Below are 19054 nucleotides of genomic sequence, written 5' to 3' on the forward strand. Positions count from 1 at the left end.
TTTAGTAAAGTAAAAAAAAAAAAAAAAAAAAAAAAAAAAAAGGTGGTTTTTTCAAAAATGTTGAACAAAAAAGGTGGTTTATACCAATTTCACCTAGCATAAATTTTAATTTTTTAAAATAATTTAGTTTTAAAAAGTTCTGATAATAGTTGCGCAGTAAAAAAGATTACCAAAGTTCAATTAGAATATCAAGTATTTTTTTTTTTCTAATTTTTTTTTTTTGGCTTTGTTGCAAGAGAGTCACCAAAAAAAACGTGGAATGTGTTTTTGGAATATTACAAACCCATTGTTGCAATAATTTACCATTATGTCATAAGTCATAACTCAAACTATGTTGAGTTTACCTTTTTTTTTTTTAGGAATTATGTTTAGTTTACATGATTTGATCTAAGTTGTACTCTAATTCGTTACATAAATAATTATAAAATGAGATATCATTAGACACGTATATTTTCATAATTTTTTTAAATTACAAAAATAAAGATAATCAACAATAAATAAATGCAAATGAAAGATAAGATTGAATCTTGAATGATTATGTCTGAAATAAGTTGAACTGAATGTAGCTTCAATGTTAGAGAGATTATGATAAATTGCATCATTATAGACAATATAATGATTAAGGTACGATTAAGGGAAATATTTACTTATAGCTTACCAAATTGCAAATTATACTTACAACTCTATCTAGTAGAACAATTGGTACTAGAGCAGTAATGCATCGAGGTACGAGTAATAGCCATATGTATTTTAATGTAAACTTTGTCAACACAACTGGTTTTTGCAACAAACAATAGTTTAAATTTTTTATGGAAAATTCAAATCATAAACAATTTTTTTTTTTTGTGAAATGAAGCCTAATATTTCGACTGTTGAGTAATGTTTTTCGACATTGGGTAGAGTGTGCAATTCGCATGCTTCTTTTTTTGTATTCACACACCTACTTTTCTATATGCCGCTTCTCCAAAAAAAAAAAAAAATAGATAGAAAATTTTAAGTTCAATTGGGTACTTATCTTTGATAGATGCATGTCGATGAAATTGAAATTTGGGTTCAATTGGGGTTGTTTATTTGATAGGTGTGTTTGCTGGTAGAATTGAAATTAGGGTTTTGGGAAATTAAGAGTCAGGAAGAGAGAGTTAGGCATTACCTTGTTTGATTATGATTGAAATGTAGTGGACAGTTAACACATGATTTGCAAATTTAATCAAAATTGAAGAAGAAAGAGAGAAGCAAGCGAAGAAAAATGGAGGATATCGGAAGAAAAGGGGAGAGAGATGGTTTTGCACGCATCAGTCAATGTCGGAAAACATTGGTCAATGGTTGGAATATAGACTAAGGTTCTACTCACACACAAAAAACTGATAAGGTCTGAATTTGCCAGAAAATTAAAAAAATGTTTTTTTTGCAAAACTGACATTTAAAAAGTATGTTCTATTTTTATTATTCATATATTATGATGATCTTAATACTCCGCACTTTTCCTGTTCCCCTAATATTACACCATGGAAGGATTCATGCATCTCAATGCACATTATCACCCTTGAGCATCTATGTGGTTGAGTATTTGGTAGAAGGGTGTAAAAAATTGTGTCTGGAGTTCAATTGGTACAATATCACAAAAAACATAGATAATATGTCTTATTTGTAATAGTATAGTTCAGAAGTTTTATAAATCAATTTAATTTAATTTTTTTTTTTTTTTTTTTTTTTTTTTTTTTTTTTTTAACGAGACAAGAAATTGCTTTCTTTATTATCAATTATGCCATAACTGTTCGAGAGGATGAATATTCATGCGATCTCAATTCAAGTTTCTGCACCTGCAAGAGAGGGGGAGTGATGAGGAATGCTACAGAAATTTGAAAATTGATACTCAAAATGCCATTCCTAACAAAACAGAATGACATTTGCCTTTAATTGACTAATCACTATAGATCTTTACATTGTATATGGCAACAATTTATACATTTTACAAACCCATCTTTTTGGGTCTCAGGTATGTGGTAGCTCGTCGTGACCCTGGCATAGCAATTTTTTGGTTTTCTTTATCACGTTTTTCCCTCTCTTTTTCCTTCCTTTTTTTCTCCGCATATTCTTGTTCTTTTCTCAAACTCTCCATTTCTTCCTCCATAGCTGTCTTCTCTTCCTTCTGTTTCTTCTTATGCTCCAACAATGATGTATCCGACTCTTTAACTGAGAAGAACATCGGCCCTAATTCTGCTAACCAATGCGGCTCCACAGCAGTGACACACTGCATGTACTCTTTTGAGGTCAAAAGCAGCTCGTGATAAACAACATACTCTGGCGTGTACCCCAATCCATAAAGAGCACTGGTTGGATGTAGATGGCATGGTATGCCATTCCTTGTATTAACATACTCACCAATCCCCTTCTGCTTTGCAGAGTTCTGGAAATACGCAGAACATATGGCTTGTCTAACCACATCCCAGTCAGGAGATGATGTAAGGGTTATCTTCAGTTGTTTCAGTATATCCATAAGTTGTGATCTAACCTCCCTAGCCTTGCGTAAAGCTTTAACCTGCAGAAAATGATCATTGCACCAGTCTCCTCGATAGTCGTTGCTTTTCCATTGCTGGTACACATTGAGAAGTGTCAAGTGGTCTGATTCAGGGACAAAGAACTTTTCCCTAGCTGCATCACTCTCCTCTTCCCTGTCTTTAGGACGGAAAAATACTTTAGGTACTGAAAGCATGGAAACAATAGTTAGCACCTCATCAAGGCAATCTAGCTTTTCACCCATCAGTAGCATCTTTGCCAGTGGCGGGTCTAATGGAAATTCCACCATTTTCCAACCAAGATCTGTCAGGCTCCCAACATTGTTAAGGGCACCCAGCACCCACAACTGATACATGGAGTTGAGGATGTTCTCTTGTGGAGGCGGGTCCATGAATTCAAAGTCTAGCAAGTTCTCAATTTTAAGAGATTTCAAAAGCAAAACTACATTTCCAAGATTTGTCCTCTGAATCTCAGGTACAGGACTATGAAGCATCTCATTCAGATATGCACTTTCTGTATAAAGTCGGTAGCAAGTGCCAGGACCAGTTCTACCAGCACGTCCAGCACGCTGGTCAGCCGCAGCACGACTCACTGGAAAAACTTGAAGAGCATCCATACCCATCTTTGGATTGTAGACCTTCATTTTACTGTATCCAGTGTCAATAACATAAAATATACCATCAACAGTTAGAGATGTCTCGGCAATGTTGGTTGCTACAATGCATTTTCGCGCTCCATCTTCAGCTCTTTGAAAAATTTTTGCTTGTAAATCAGCAGGGAGCTGTGAGTAAATGGGAAGAATTAGGAGCTTTGCAACTGCCTTCTGAGTTGAGGAGATTAGTTGCTCCATGCGCTCAGCAAGAGCATAGCACGCCGTCTCAATCTCATCCTGCCCAGTCATAAAAATAAGGATGTCGCCGGGAGGGGAGGTTATGTGTATAGTCATTGCTTGCTTCACAGCAGCTTCAACATAGTCTTCACAAGGTGTTTTACTGTACAAGGTATTGACAGGAAATGTTCTCCCAGGAATATGGAATATTGGGACACTGGAAAGGCAGAAACATCAAAAAATTAGTTTTAAAAAAACAAATGAAACAAATATATATATATATATATATATATATATATATATATATAAACACAGAAAGCTTAGCATCTATTAGAAAGAGCAAAAATCCAGCCATTAGGTGTTAAGAGCCTTAGCCAATCAATGTTTAATTATGGAGGTTCATAAGATTATGATTTGTAGTGGAAGTCTGCACATTTCTTCTGGCATAAGTTGAATTTATTATACTAAAAATTATAATTGAGGACAGTAAATACTCAAGAGGACCTGACTGATTGTTTCTTCCTATTCTTCTCTTTAACAGCCTTTTCACATGCCATGATGCAGCTATTGTCTGACTTTAATATAAGCCTCTGATGTCTCATAAATTTTTTTATATGTGAGGCATGTTAATGAGAGAGAATCAAAAGAGTTGCTTTTGATCTGCTTCGTTTAATTAATTACTTACACCAATTTACTATCTGACAAGGGTTCATGTAATCAACAAATCTGGGTTTATTCAAGTAAATCCTTCTACTACAAAGTCTACAATCTTAAGCAAGCACTCAATTTATACAATTCATACAATTTCAACTTCATTTCGAAGGTCACATACTCACATATCACAAACTCAACAAAACTGAAAGGGAATTTGAGGCTGTACAGTGTAGATTAAAGATTTTAATTCTCACTTTATCCGCTTTGCCTAAATCTGCTCACCCCAAATAAGACCGCAACAACCCCTTCCTTCCCAGCTAACCATAATTAAACTCCCTCTCTCAAGTAAAACTTAATAATTTAAAAAACATATATATATAACAAGAGTTCGCATGATCATGTCAACAGTCCACCCCCTTTCCACAAGATATGCAACTACCTTCAGTGCTTCTTCAATCTCCATCAGCCTCTCTTCCCCCATTATCAGTGCAATAGCCACCATAAATCACTCAACACATGCTCACTTTGGATCTCTTACCACAGTCAAGGAAGTCAGTGAGGCTCTGTAAGTACTATACCTAACTGAAACAATGATGGGAAATTACTGGATATTGCTGCAGGACCTAAAGATCACCCATCTTTACAACTCAACAGGTGTACACAACCATCACATCAAAGGGTGGTGAGAAGCGAAATTCACAGAATTGAACAGTTTTCCTTCCTTTGATTTAAGGAAACAAACTCCTTAAAAAAAAAAAAAAAAAAAAAGGAAGTGCATATTATTTAATTCATAAGAACAACAGAAAAACAAAGTACACAAAGAGGAAAAGGTGTCCTCATTATAGTGAACCAAAATTACCACGACTAAAGTAGCCCAAATTCTTTAAATTCTGTGTCCTACTTGAATCAGATATAAAGTTGCATCCCTCTTGTTCGCCCTACTTTCCCAATCCTCTATCTTAATGCTCTCACTTGGACCAGCTACCCTTGCTGAATCAAAGGCCGTGTTGTATTAAATTAGGGCTTCTTTCCTCTTCTAAGTACTCTCACCTATTATTTGCTGCTAAGTGTCTAACTTGAAGGGGGGAAAAATGTATATATAGAGTGGCATGACCAACAGGTGTAATGTTGTCTTGGTTCAAAATCTGCTTGATATGGGCAACAAAAAGACTGTACGAATACTGAAAGATTAAATAAAAATAATGTGAATTATAGATAAAGACACATTACCTTCCAAAGAAATTTGAAAATTTCTGCGCATTAAGAGTTGCTGAAGTCACAATCAGTTTAAAATCTCGCCGTCGGGCAACCACCTTTTTTAATATGCCAAACAACACATCTGTGTTGAGTGATCTCTCATGCGCCTCATCCATCACAATGACACTGGGAAAAAGTTACAGCCTTACTTTTAGATAAATGTACTCAATTGCAGTATACTAATAATTTCATAATCCCAGTTGCAGAGCCATTTAAACAATATTAAGATTAGAATTTCACTAATATATTAAAAAGAGACTATAAAGGCAAGAAACACTGACAATCTTACCGATATCTTTCAAGTTCGGCATCTTTCAATGTTTCACGCAGAAGTACTCCATCTGTCATGTACTGCAAATTGAAGAGGGAAGTGTATAATGAAATGGCCAAAACTTGATTTCACAAAGAAAGTTTTTCTTTTTAATGCAACACATTCAGTATAATTCAAGAATGAAGTACACATATGAAACACAAATGCAATAAATATGACAAGAAAATACGTCCCAAAAAGGTATCAACATCTTTTTGGGACATAATTTCTTGATAATAAACATGGAATTCAACATCAAATTGGGTGACAAACCTTGATTATGGTATTGGGTCCAGTAACATCCTCAAAGCGGATAGCATACCCAACTTTGTCTCCCAGCTCAGTTTCCATCTCTTCACTAACTCTTTTTGCAACACTCATTGCAGCAACACGCCTTGGTTGAGTGCATCCAACAATGCCATATGAAGTGTAACCATCTTCATGCAAATACTGTAAAACAAGTTCATATCAAGAAACATATTGACAAGGTTACTTTGCCTCCTAAATACCCATCCACAGATCCAGTGTCCTAGAGAAAACCTCCGTTTTCCTGAGTTCTATCCACTTTCTATTTATTCCCTCGATGCCAACCTTTATTTATAATTTATCATCTCCTACCCTCACCAAGTGAGACCCTATTATTTTCATGAATCTCTTAATGTAGATCTCTTTCTTCCTAAGAGTGAAAGTATCTACATGAGCAATCCCACTTCTTGCATTCTCCTTGATTTCGGTAACCAATAGGGAATTCAGGAAAACAGAGACAGCAACATGCATCTTTCTCAAAATAAGATGTTCAGTACAGTGTACTTCATTCTCAATAAAGATTAATGAGGAATACAAACCTGTGTTAGTTGAGTTGTCTTTCCTGAGCCTGTCTCTCCAACAACAACGACAATCTGATTCTCTCGAATAACCTGTGATCAATTCAGAGGATTGTATCCAAGTTCAATATGAGCAATAACAAACCAAAAACAGATTAAATCACCGTGAAAGTACCACAATATTCCATCATAGAGACAAAAATGGGTATACGAACAAAAATACGCGAGACAACAACCAAGCCCAGATAGAACATGAGAGCGAAGACTAAAGACACAATATGTGATTAGACATTTTACAACTATTATTCAGAATTTGCTATCATTCAACCAATACTGCTCTTTTTACATCTTTATGTCATCCCAAACACAAATCCTCCAGTCACAGCAGAACCTTGTTAAATTAAATTAGGAGCATTGGAGGAGGATGATTAAGGAATCATAATTCAGAGGAGCATTTTTCATGCATTTGCAAGCATGAAAAATAACATGTTACCTGTAAAAGCTCATCCCTAACGGAGTATATGGGAAGATATTGTCTCTGCTGTGCCAGAGTTTTCGTCATTGCAAATTCACTCACAGCTTCGTCTTTCTTTAAATGCTGAGCAAACTTTGCATCTTCCTTGAAATCAATTTCCCCATCTTCACCAACCTTAGCATTATCAGCATCAACCTGAAATTGAACGCATAATGAAATAATGTACCTCGACAAAACTGGATGCAAAATGAAAGACTGTACTTCCACGAAATGACATGTATAAGAGATCCACATTGCTAAGTATTACAAGACACATACCTGTTCAGCTGTCTTCTCAACGCCAAGGATATCCCCAAGTTTAGAACCAGCAAGTTCCCAAAACCGTTGGCGTGACTTATTCATGCTTTGTTTTTCACGAATTTCCCGCACTAAAGCAGATCCTTTGCGAGATATAATAGCCATATCTGAAGATGGATCTTTCAAAGGCATAACAGGTTCTGCCTGCTTAGTAAAAACCACTCTACCATCCAAAAATGGAGGTTTTGTGTCTGTGTCAAGCATAGGGAAAGTTTTAACAAGCGCTTAGGTAAATACTTTCATCCATTCAAGAGAGGGGGGGGGGGGGGGGGGGGTTAGATATCATTTCTAATTTTAACTTACCGTGAACTAAAAGAATAACCTTGTTCTCTTCTTCATTGTCAAATTCAGTTTGAACCTCGGTACCTCGAACGGCGCCTGATCTCATCAATTGTCGATCTTCCCATTGTTGCTTGTCTGCACTAAGCTGTGAATGCCTCTTGCTTTGAGCACGTGACATCATAGTTCCATCACTTCTCATCTATAGAGAGACTACGATTAGAGAGAGAGATGATGGAATACAAATTGAACCAAAAATCACTAATGAATCCTCAAAACATGACCAGGATCACCAGGTAAATAACCATTTAAGAATCAGCAACAAATCTTAAAATGAAAATTTTAAGACCTACAACTCCAGACACTTAACATCTTAGGCACCATAACAACCACCAAATAAAATAAAATAAAATACTCCAGTTCTAATGAAAAGAAAAACCTAAAATCTTGCCATTTCAATATCATACCACAAAGGGCTAAGATAATTATACAATTCTCAAATATCACAACAGATGATAAAGTTTTGTTTAGATTTTTTTTTTTTTTTTTTTTTTTTTGGTGGAGGAGAGCGTTTATTTAGGCAATTGCATGTATAGATCCTAGAGACACTTCATAACATACACCAGTCACCCTGCGCAAAAGCTAGAAATTATGTTAGTCAATGACATAAATTGTTATTTTAGAGTTCTCAATCATGTATAATATAAGAGTAACAGTATACAGAAGACAAAGGCAATAAACAACCAAAATTGAAAATTAAATATCACTTGAACATACCAGCCTTTTTGCCAATTCTACTTCTTTCTTTTGGTTTGTAGCATCATCACCAAGATAGAATGATGAATTGTCAATGTCATAAATATTGCTGCCTTCTTCTCTATCGTACCTGTATTCAATCAGAACTAAATGTTAAAACAGTATCACCACCACATATAAAGTCGTTCAAAAAGTGAACTGCAAGCATAGGATGAAGATACAATCAAATAAAAGAAAATGGACTAAATCACACCTAATGAGATAATAAGAAATACTTTGTATATACACATAGCAGCTGCATACAAATGTAAACATATATAAGCCTCACTCACCAGGCGAGATCTGAATTGTATTCCATTTGCAAGCGCATATCTTCTGTGATTTCAGGATTTTGGTCTATAGCTGTGGCAATTCCATCAGCATCCATATCCTATATGAAGAATAGAAAAACAAAGAGAATAATTACCTCCAAACCTCAAAAACAGAGAAAGGGAATATAAAGATACTGAACAAATCTACAGGCTACAGCACTCACAAAAGGTACAACATATGAACACTGGTTTCAAAATATTATACCTCAAGTTTTTTTATATCGACAGTAGATCGTCTTTGCTTATTTGATCTTCCTTCATACCGAGAACTAGAAGATCGCACAGAGGAGCCAGAAGCACGAATAGGGACAGGTGACGGGGAAACATGATCCCAAGGGGAAGCATAAGCTCCTTCACCAATTTTAAAATCAGTGTCAATTGAAGTAATATGTAAATGAAAACAATAATCTATAAGCAATACACAATGAGGTGAGAACATACCAGAACGCGGTGTTTGCCAAGGAGAAACCAATCTCGCATCAGGGGATGCTCCAATGAACATAGGGGATGGTGAAGGCTGATACCGGTTGCTAGAATTATGTTGACTATCATGACGTGGAGACTCATCCCACTCCCATCTCCCATCATCCCAATCTGATCTACCTGCCAATTTGCATGTGAAAAGATTGAGAACACTATTTTCAGAAATATTGGTTTGTATAGCAGACCCCATTTTCAGAATTAAAGCTTAGATTGTTGTTGTTTATTAGATCCAAAAAATATTGAAAAATCTATGAAATATGAACACTATCATCTATAAAAGGTGCTACACTATACTTTTAAAATACAAATAAAGAAAACAAATAATAACAATAAAGGTGTTAATTATGTGGTATCAGAATGCTACATTCTTCAATAAGCAAGAAATGTATTACTATGAACTCACTGCAAATCATTTTCTCCCCTTGATAAGCTTCTTTTAAAATTAATGAACGACTATAATTTTGATAACAAAAACCTCAACATAATAACTAATTCTACTTTTTTTATTTCTTTAGCATTTTTCTTACTTTTTTTTTTTTGAAGCAAGCATTTTTCTTACTTATCGAAGACCAAAATCAGGTAATCAAGAGTTCATGACATTCCTTTCATAAATTGTTAGGTTTTTAAAAGCACTTACTCCCCATATACATATGAGGTAGTTTTATGAGTGCTTTGACTGGGTGACAAGTGAGATTCAATAGAAAAAGGCTATACATACCAGGCGTTCTCCTAGATCCTTCATATCTGCCTCTTTTCCTGTCATATTCACCACCATAGCCTCTATCATTCCACCTACCACTAGAGCCTCTATCATACCGTTCATGTTCTGCACCACGACTCCGGTCTTTGCCATCAGCACCATGTCTATGTGTACCTTTAGTCCTTTCACTTCTAGAGTTATCTTGGGAGCTATCCCTGTGATTTCTTGAATAGACTTCAGAACGGATGCTTCTTTTAGAGTGATGCATGTCATCGTGGTCTTCACTTACACTACTTTCTGCAAAATAGATATCAAGAAGAATGTTAACAGAAAAGCAAGCCACATTAGGACAACATGATAAATTTCCTTGCCAGCTTTTTCTCATTAAAACTAATAATTATAAGCCCAGATATTGTGGAGGAAAATTTGTTGAAATCAAAATAGTATAAACATATCTTCTATCTTTTAAAATATTTATCTTTCGTATTCGTAGTAAGGGCATCAGACGTAGTTCATGTGTAATGGACTGAATTTTCTGGCTTAATATTTCTGATTAAATAATGCAATAATAAAGATGAAAACTTTAAGATTGATTGATAATGGTGGAAGTGTTACAAAAAAATAGGTTAATAGCTTAAGGCTATCACTCTCAAATAGTGAGTTTAGCTCACAAGTCACAACTCTCCAAAATGGCTTTAGGCCATGACTCTCTCTAGGTTTCCCTGATAAATTTCTGCCTACCTTCTTCTTTCTACCCTCTCTCTATTTATACTAAAACTAAGGACCATAATGGCAAAACCTAACTACTAGACTTCCCAAATTACCCCTCCTAAAGCCAGTCTATTACATCATGCTTTCCCGAAAAATGCCAAGGTTTTTACATTGAGGCTCCACTCTGGAAGTTAAGAAGGAATGAAGGATTTATTCGGGACACATGAGATAGTGTGATTTATAGCAATTGCACTCCCAAACTCATGGTCAGAGAGTACCTATAACATTAAGTTTCTACATGCTTCTCCTTTTATGAGGGCATATTTTTATGAACAAAAGTAAAAAAAGAGACCATCTAGTACCTGATTGAAAAGTACCACTCAAAGCAGCATCACGGTATTTCCTGTTGGGCCGTCGTTTGTTGGCTCCATGTTCCACAGTCTCATCTCCATCAACATCTGTCACAGTTGACTTCTCCTCTTCATCAAGAGATGAAGCAACAGAAGTGATTCTTTCTTTGGGAACCTTAAAACCACTATCTTGTTTCGATTCACTTCGTTTTGCAAGAGCAAGGACATCTAACCCTGATAAAAGAAATTACAGAAACATACTAAAGCTTAGATATAAGATATAATTCTTGCACAAAAAGAAAAGAAAAGAGAGAGAGAGGGAGAAAGAGAGGGAGAAAGAGAGGGAGAGAGAGAGAGGGGGAGAGAGAGAGAGAGAGAGAAAGAGAGAGAGAGAGAGAGAGAGAGTAAACTGAGACATTTTTTATATGAATTATGAAAACAACTTGGGGCCAAATGAAACCACATGCAAGGGTATAGTGATTTCATTAAGGCTTTGTTTGTTATAACTTATTTAGTCTAAAATAAAGTGACACTGTCTGAACTTATTTGAGTACATCAGAGCTTATTTTGTATGATATAAAACAAAATAAGCTGAAATCAAACAGATCCTAAAGCAAGAAACTGTGCTTTTAAGGCCAAGGTAAAAGGTTGGATAAAGGGCACATTCTTCTGGGAGATTGCATAAAATAGTGACAATGGAATGCAAGAGAGGTATAGAAGAAGGTACATGCCAGAAATTAATGATAAAAATAGAGAGAAGGGGGGTGGGGAGCAAAGATAGAACAGGTGGGATGAGGATCCTATGAGAGTACGAAATATGAAAGCTAGTCTGCTAGAAGGAGAAGCCTAAAGTAAAAGACTAAGGCACTAAGCATTTCCTTCTTTTTTTTTTTTTTTTTTTTGGGCAAATCAAGCATAACAAGATTAAAATCCATTGCCCACAAACAAAAAAAAACAACCCCCTTTCTTATTTTCTCTACCCCTTAGCTCTTTGCTCCCCTTTCCATTGTGTGAAGCTCAATTCCTCAAATGAACCCGGAAAAATCTTTAGAGGGTGCTAATAAGTAATAACCATTCCTACATAAGATAACTCTATATGACTGTAGGCAATAAATGCATCAGCTTATTAACAATCAATCAATCAAAGCCTTAATCCCATAAGTAGAGTCGGTATCAACTTATTAACATAATAACACAAATTTAAGGCCAATAAATGAACAACTTTGTTAGCTAAATGAGTATATGTAGGGCAGTACTTAGATCACAGAGTCCTGAATTCCTTATAAGCAAGATTTTTCTATATATAAAAATCCATCAGCTAGCTCTAATAATAAATTACTCAAATTAAAAAAGGTTTTGTTGTGATAATGAGAATTATGATGCCTATATTAACTAACAATGATGTTTTAGCTTTTTCTCATGAGTCATGACTCTGCAACACTCTACTGAAATCAAATTTGAATTTCGCAAGAGACAAAGAGATAAAGAAGTCTATGCATCATACGATCACATCAATAAACTTGGAGATCCTTCATAATAGTTTGAACATTGACACACCATCCACAACACCCAATCAAAGTATAATGTATGCATAAACTGCAGGAAAAACAACTATTGTTTAAAAATATCACACGATAGTATATGAAAGAACGTGACTATTTTATCTAGATAAATGAAATATAACTCAAACAAGCAAATGATGGCAAGAATTTGGAAGTAATGAAAAGATTTCCTAGAAAACTTAGTGCAGTAAAAAACGACAAATAGTATGACGGAAAATTTCAGAAGTAAAGATTTATAATTCAAGCAAGAAAAAGACATATAGTACCTAAGAGAGATTTCTCAGGACGTTTATAGACAACACGCTCTTGCCCTCGCTTTTGGAGTCCTCCAGCAACACTTGGTTGATCCCCTTCCATAGTAACGATTGTACTATCAATGTCAGGTTTCTGCATAACATTCAAACATTTAATCAGCCCAAAATCACTAAGTAGAAAGCAAGGAGAAAGGATATACTGATTATGAAAATAGTTAGAGAAAAAATTAAGGATAAATTTACTCTTGATCTATGATGACCGAAGAAAGTGAGTTTAAAATAAGTAACATTGGATATAAGAAGTGAATGGAGGAAGAAGGTCTATGAGGTCTATGTGAATGACCGTTGGAAACTCTTGATTCATGCACCCCACCCCATCTATTGTAAATAAGGCTTTGGTTTAGAAGTTGTTAATATTTTTTAATGAAAAATGCCATAGAATCCAATAGGATAATCCAATTCTTACATCATCTTCATTATTGTGCTTCCACAAGTTTCCTTATCTTTCACCTCGACTGCTTGATTGAATTTTAGTAATACAAAAATACAAGCCCTTCTCTACACTAACCCATTAAAAAAAGGCCGTAGTTACATGCAAATGAAAAGTGTAGAATGTAAAATAAACAGAACGCTCGTAACAAATAGCAAGGACAGCATATACTAACCTCCATAATTGCAGAACCTTGTTATGGAGAGCTGGAAATATCGGGGGAAAAAAAAAAACCAACATAATAGGAAAAAGAATCATCAGTAATCTATCTTTAGCGTAATTGGAAACAGTTAAGTAAAACACAAGTAGTTCAAAACATATAACGCAATCAGGCCCGTCCCTGAGCCAGGGCAGGAGGAACAAGACGTCTAATTTCATAGTTCAATCCTAACATTAAAGGATTCTGCAATACATTAGCAACTAAATTTGATTCAATTATCAAATAAAGCTCATAATTTTAGCGATATTCGATTCAATTATCAATTTTGTTTTCTAACAACATAATCGCTGGTTACGATCTTTCACGATCTTAGTAATTAAAACCAATAGTTAAGATTTTCAAACCCTAAACTTACTACACTGACTAGTTGAATCCTAACATTAAAGAGTTCGGCAATACATTAGCAACCAAATTTGATTCAATTATCAAATAATTAGGGATATTTGATTCAATCATAAATTAGGCACATAATTTTGTTTTGTAACAACATATCGGTGTTTATGATTTTTTATAATCTTGGTAATTGGAACCAATAGTTGAGATTTTCGAACCCTAAACTTAAAATAAAACCCTAGATTGTGAAATTGATTAGAAAAAGAAACAACAAGTTTACCTGAGAAGGTGCTTGAATAGCTTCAATGGAAGTATTAGAAGTGCGCTTCGATGGAGAATAATTTTGATTTTTTGTAATTCAAACTTAATAGATTCAAACGAAAACCTAATTTATCCTGCATATCTCTAAGATTTCATTTATAATTACTCTGTTGAGGCACCGAACCCTGTTGAAACCGAATTTGGGAAATCTTGGGTTTTGATTTTATTTTTTATTAATTATTAATTGTGTGTGTTTTGGAATTAAAAAGAGTTTTTTAACAGCAAAAATAGTTGATTTAATAATTAATAACTAGTTTTTTTTCGTTATTAAAAACACAAATTATGACATAGTTCAATGGTTAAGCTCTTATTAATTAACCTTTTAGAAAATAAAAATAAAAAACAACAACAACAAATTTTATTAAGGTACTAAGCATAACGATACTAAATACGATAAACCACAATAATCAATATTTATACACTAAAGTAATCCTCATCATTATCTCCATATTACACGTGTTATTATCAATCAATCAATCAATCAATCAAAGCCTTAATCCCAAAAGTGGGGTCGGCTAACATGAACCAAATTTGATTATTCCGTGTAGTCATCAACATAAATCTTTCTCCTCCATCCCTTACGATCCAAAACTTCATCCTCACGTAAATCCATGCACTTCATATCCTTCCTCACTCCTTCCAACCAAGTCATCTTTGGTCTCCCTCTTCCTCGTTTAATCCCTCCATGGTCCCACTCTTCCACTCTTCGCACCGGTGCACCCTCGGGTCTCCGTCTTACATGTCCAAACCAACGCAGACGATTTTCCCTTAATTTACACGTGTTATTATCTCATAAAAAATTTCCATCTAAGAAACTTTGTTATTATTAATTTTTTTACACAAACTTTCATATTTGGCTGACCACACTGTGTGACTAACTTTTTTTTTGGAAAGAATGATCGAGGTTACTTGGTCAAGGGTTACTCACTCGTTCAGAGGTTACTCGGGCGATCAAGGGTTACCTGATCAGGGGTTACTCGTGTATTGGCTGGCCACACACAAAACTTGTTGATCACAAACTTTCACATGTGACTAGCCACTTTTTAATAAAAAATGGTCGGGGTTACTCAGTCAATCAAAGGTTATTCACTCGGTCAAGAGTTACTCACTCGGTCAGTCAATGGTTACTCACTCAGTCAGTCAAGGGGTTACTCACTCGGTCAGGGGTTACTTGGTTAGTTAGGGATTACTTGATAGGTCAAGAGTTACTCAATCAAGAGTTACTTAGTCGGTCATGGGTTACTCGGATGGTCAGGGATTACTAAGTCATGGGTTACTCGGTCGGTCAAATGTTACCTGGTCAACTCGTGTGTTAGTTGGTCCTATGTTAGGAGTAAGTAAGGAGTAGTTTGAAAAAAAAATTTACTTTCTTAAACGAAGATTACTAGTAATACAATAAAAGACGTTTCTAAGAACGTCCATGAGTCACACATAGACCCCCCACTATACCATGTCATCCATTATTATGCCACATGGCTCTCTCTTCTAATGTTTTTTATTGCATGTCATACACTTATTATAACACAAACTTTAATTCTACAAATAAGTGCCTTACCACCAAGCTATATGATTTTGATACAATCTTTTGAATACAAAATATTAATATATAGCAAATGACAATGTAAACAACAAAGTAGTTATATATTAAAAATTGGTAAAGATGACGGTCTTGCAATTAACTATGAAAGTACTAATAGAGTTATAAGAAAGAGAATGTTGGAAACCTTAATTATATTCAAGAGTATACAAGATTATTTATAGTACAAGATTAGAACATTGAACATACCAAACTATGACTAAATACAATATATGACTAGGTACATTAACTAATTATAGGAATATATTTTGACTATCAAAGTTCAGGAGTAAATCAAGGGATTTATATATTCTAAACAATAACTAATAATGATAACGATGATATAATCATCTTTATCCTTTATAAGTACACTATTTTAATTGAAATTATTTCAAACATAAGCACAAATAAACATGAATAGAGAAAAACAATACATAAAAGTTGCTACAACAACAAAGAACAAGTTGATGTTCTTATGTTCTAACAACTTAACGTTCAATGTAGTACAAGTTGATTTATTTGTCATGTGGGTGAAGACGAATTCGGAGTCCTTCAACTGAGACAGGATCTGGTGTATAAATAATCTTTTCATTGTAATTAGCTTTTGATAGTCTAAATCGAGTCACCACATTGTGCAGATAAACTAGGATCTCAGTCCGAGCAAACTCCTTCCCACAACACATGTGTGATCCTCCTCCAAATGGTACGAATACACGAGGCGGTATTTTCTCTTCAAATCTTGAAGGGTCGAATTTATCAGGATTTGGAAAGTATATTAGATCCATATGTGTTGAGTAAACATCCCAGTGTATCTTTTCATAAAAAAAAAATATTTTAATTGTCATCAATCATCAACTTCATAGTATTTGGGGATACCCAACTTTCTCATAGTGAGAGACATTTTCGTAAATAAACCAACAACTCTATTCAACTTGATTTAATTATGGAGCCCACAATAATGAAAAAGTTGTTGATTTATTCACAAAATTACCCCATGAGAAACAAATTTTGTTTCTCAATATGAGAAACAAAGAATTTCCCGTAGTATTTAGAGGAAAAATAATTTACATAGTACTCTAGTAGATATTTTAAAGGCCTTTTTCAAATTTATGTATAGCACCTTCCATCCCTTCGGAATTGTGAAGCCGGCGTAAGAGATGTTAGTGGTGGCTTCACGAAAACCTCCAATCACAGGTGTTTTTAGTCTCATAGATTCACAATCAACGTTCCACGTATATTTCATTTTTAGAGTATCCTTTATATTCACATGCTCTCCGTTTTCTTTTGATTGTGCAATGTCTAATTGCTCTGTGAAAATTAATCATAACACAATGCATGAAATACTTCCAGCCAAGCTAGGAGTGTAAGATAGGAAACCAAAGAAATATTATAGGCATTCTCAAATACGGTACAATTATCATCAATTTCTATGCAACAATAAATGACAGATAATCTATTTGAAATGAACTTTACCTTTGTTTTCATTTTAATATTTAATTTGTAAAAATTAAAAAAAAATATTTTTTAAATAATACAACTTTTAGATTATACAATAATATTAGTCGCTACAATCTTTGGGGTGTTAATTTCAAACATGTAAAAAAACTTGTAACCTATTGAATAGCTTACCATGACACATGTCATCATGTAATTGATGTTTAAAAAAAAATTAAATTTTTTTTTAAAAATTTCAATCAAAATTGTTAACTTTAATTAACTTATAATTATTTTAAAAAAAATGAACTTTTAATTTTTTGATAAAAAAATACGTTTTATTATAAAAAAAAACCCCAACTTGTTACCACCTCCCCCACCACCCTTCCACTACCACCACCGCGCCCCCTCCCCTGCGCGCAGTCCCCTCCCTAATTAACCCAGGAACCATTCGGCATTTCGGCCGGTGCCCAGCTCACCCACGCACCGTCAACCGACCTACCCTCTTAGGTGTGTGGCTCGGCGGGTAGGGGGAGATCGGGGTAACAGGGGGGAGAGGTCGGCCAGCGGTGGGTGAGTTGGACGCCAGTGGACTGATTCCTGGGTTGGGGGAGGTGAGTTGCGTGCAGGAGAGTGGGAAAGGGAATGGTGGCAGGATAGTGGGGGAGGTGGTGGTGGTGGCAAGGTGGTGGGTAATAATAATAATAATAATAATAATAATAATAATAATAATAATGATTGTTTTATATCTTTTAAAAATTAAAAAAAAACATTAATTAAATTTTTTTAAATCAAATTAAATAATTGAAAAAACCAATAAAACTATGGCACATGTCAAGGTAACTAGTTAAAACAAGTTACCAACTGAATTTTGCCTATTTAAAATGAACACTCATAAAGTTTGTATTATTAAAAAAAAAAAAATCTTTTTTATTGATAGTATGGATAAACTTTTCATACGTACACAAATTTAACCATAATACGGTGTATACAAAATTATGTACTTACTCCATCCCAAAGTAATTGACACATGACACAATCAAACTTGGACATATAACAATGCATTAATTTGAGTCAAGTGCATATATATGTACTGAATGTAAATGTGGAAAAAAATTGACTCAAAATCGATTTGCATATAAATTTTGAAAATGATGTGCATAATATGATAAATTTTGAACATAATTTTAAATATATTGTTGATATTATATAACTTTATATTATTACCTATTTAACAACCTATTTCATGGTAATTGTAATATAAAAGGTCGAAATAATCCAACAACATATTACATATACATAATTTTTATGCACTGCTCTAATTAGGGATGGCAACGGGTCGGATCTAGACCGGATCCGACTGGATCCATATCCAGATCCGTTTTTGTACCCTGGATCCAGATCCGATCCGGATCCGCTGGTTATGAAAATAGGAGATCCATATCCATATCCGTCCGGGTCCAAACGGGTCTTGCACATTTCACCTACTTTAAATTACAAACCAAGTGTTTTACAGAAATATAACTAAGTAAGTTAAAGTAGGAACTAACTGCAAGTTATAGTAACAATTACACTAATAAGATTCATAAAAAAATGACAAAACAAAATATAAAAAAATATATAAAATACAAACAAAAACAAAACAACATACTAAGAACAATGAGCACTAAAGGAGCTCCACTATTGGATAATATACTATTGATTTTATTATTTTTTTTTTTAATTTTTTTTTTGAGGAAATATACTATTGGAATTAGTATGAACATTAATGAAATTAAAAATCTCAATATAACATGTTGTAAAAATTTATAAAAAAAAAACGGGTAAACGAATCTGGATACGGATATTTTGATTAGATCCTTATCTAGTTCCGTTTTTTAGCACAGGATCTGGAACCGACCCGGATCTGTCAGGTCTAAATTTCAAAGGTCCTTCACGGCTATGGATCCACGGATCCGGGTCGGATACAGATCCATTGCCATCCCTAGCTC

At 34.4% G+C, this 19054-nt stretch overlaps 1 protein-coding gene across 1 annotated transcript; it reads right to left on the reverse strand.

The window, feature by feature from the left end:
* Positions 1-1845: 1845 nt before the first annotated feature.
* Positions 1846-14229, reverse strand: LOC145582729 (pre-mRNA-splicing factor ATP-dependent RNA helicase DEAH7-like). Its single transcript, XM_081639729.1, has 17 exons — positions 14013-14229; positions 13355-13385; positions 12702-12822; positions 10886-11107; positions 9831-10109; positions 9071-9232; positions 8835-8980; positions 8591-8688; positions 8280-8388; positions 7527-7704; positions 7185-7414; positions 6885-7061; positions 6413-6484; positions 5841-6017; positions 5547-5608; positions 5231-5383; positions 1846-3563 (listed from the first exon to the last, which is right to left on the reverse strand). Exons 2-17 carry the CDS (start codon positions 13358-13360, stop codon positions 1970-1972), a joined length of 3786 nt encoding a protein of 1261 aa, XP_081495855.1. The 5' UTR covers positions 13361-13385; positions 14013-14229; the 3' UTR covers positions 1846-1969.
* Between the last annotated feature and the right edge of the window lie 4825 nt (positions 14230-19054).

Source organism: Chenopodium album, chromosome 15, assembly GCF_948465745.1.
Source record: "Chenopodium album chromosome 15, dcCheAlbu1.1, whole genome shotgun sequence".
NCBI classification, from domain to species: domain Eukaryota; kingdom Viridiplantae; phylum Streptophyta; class Magnoliopsida; order Caryophyllales; family Amaranthaceae; genus Chenopodium; species Chenopodium album.

Excerpts from the sequence above, each read along its gene's own strand:
- LOC145582729 (XM_081639729.1), bottom strand. Across the intron at positions 8,689-8,834 it reads TCGATATAAAAAAACTTGAG|GATATGGATGCTGATGGAAT; the intron begins GTATAATATTTT and ends TTCTTCATATAG. Across the intron at positions 6,018-6,412 it reads AGACAACTCAACTAACACAG|TATTTGCATGAAGATGGTTA; the intron begins GTTTGTATTCCT and ends CTTGTTTTACAG.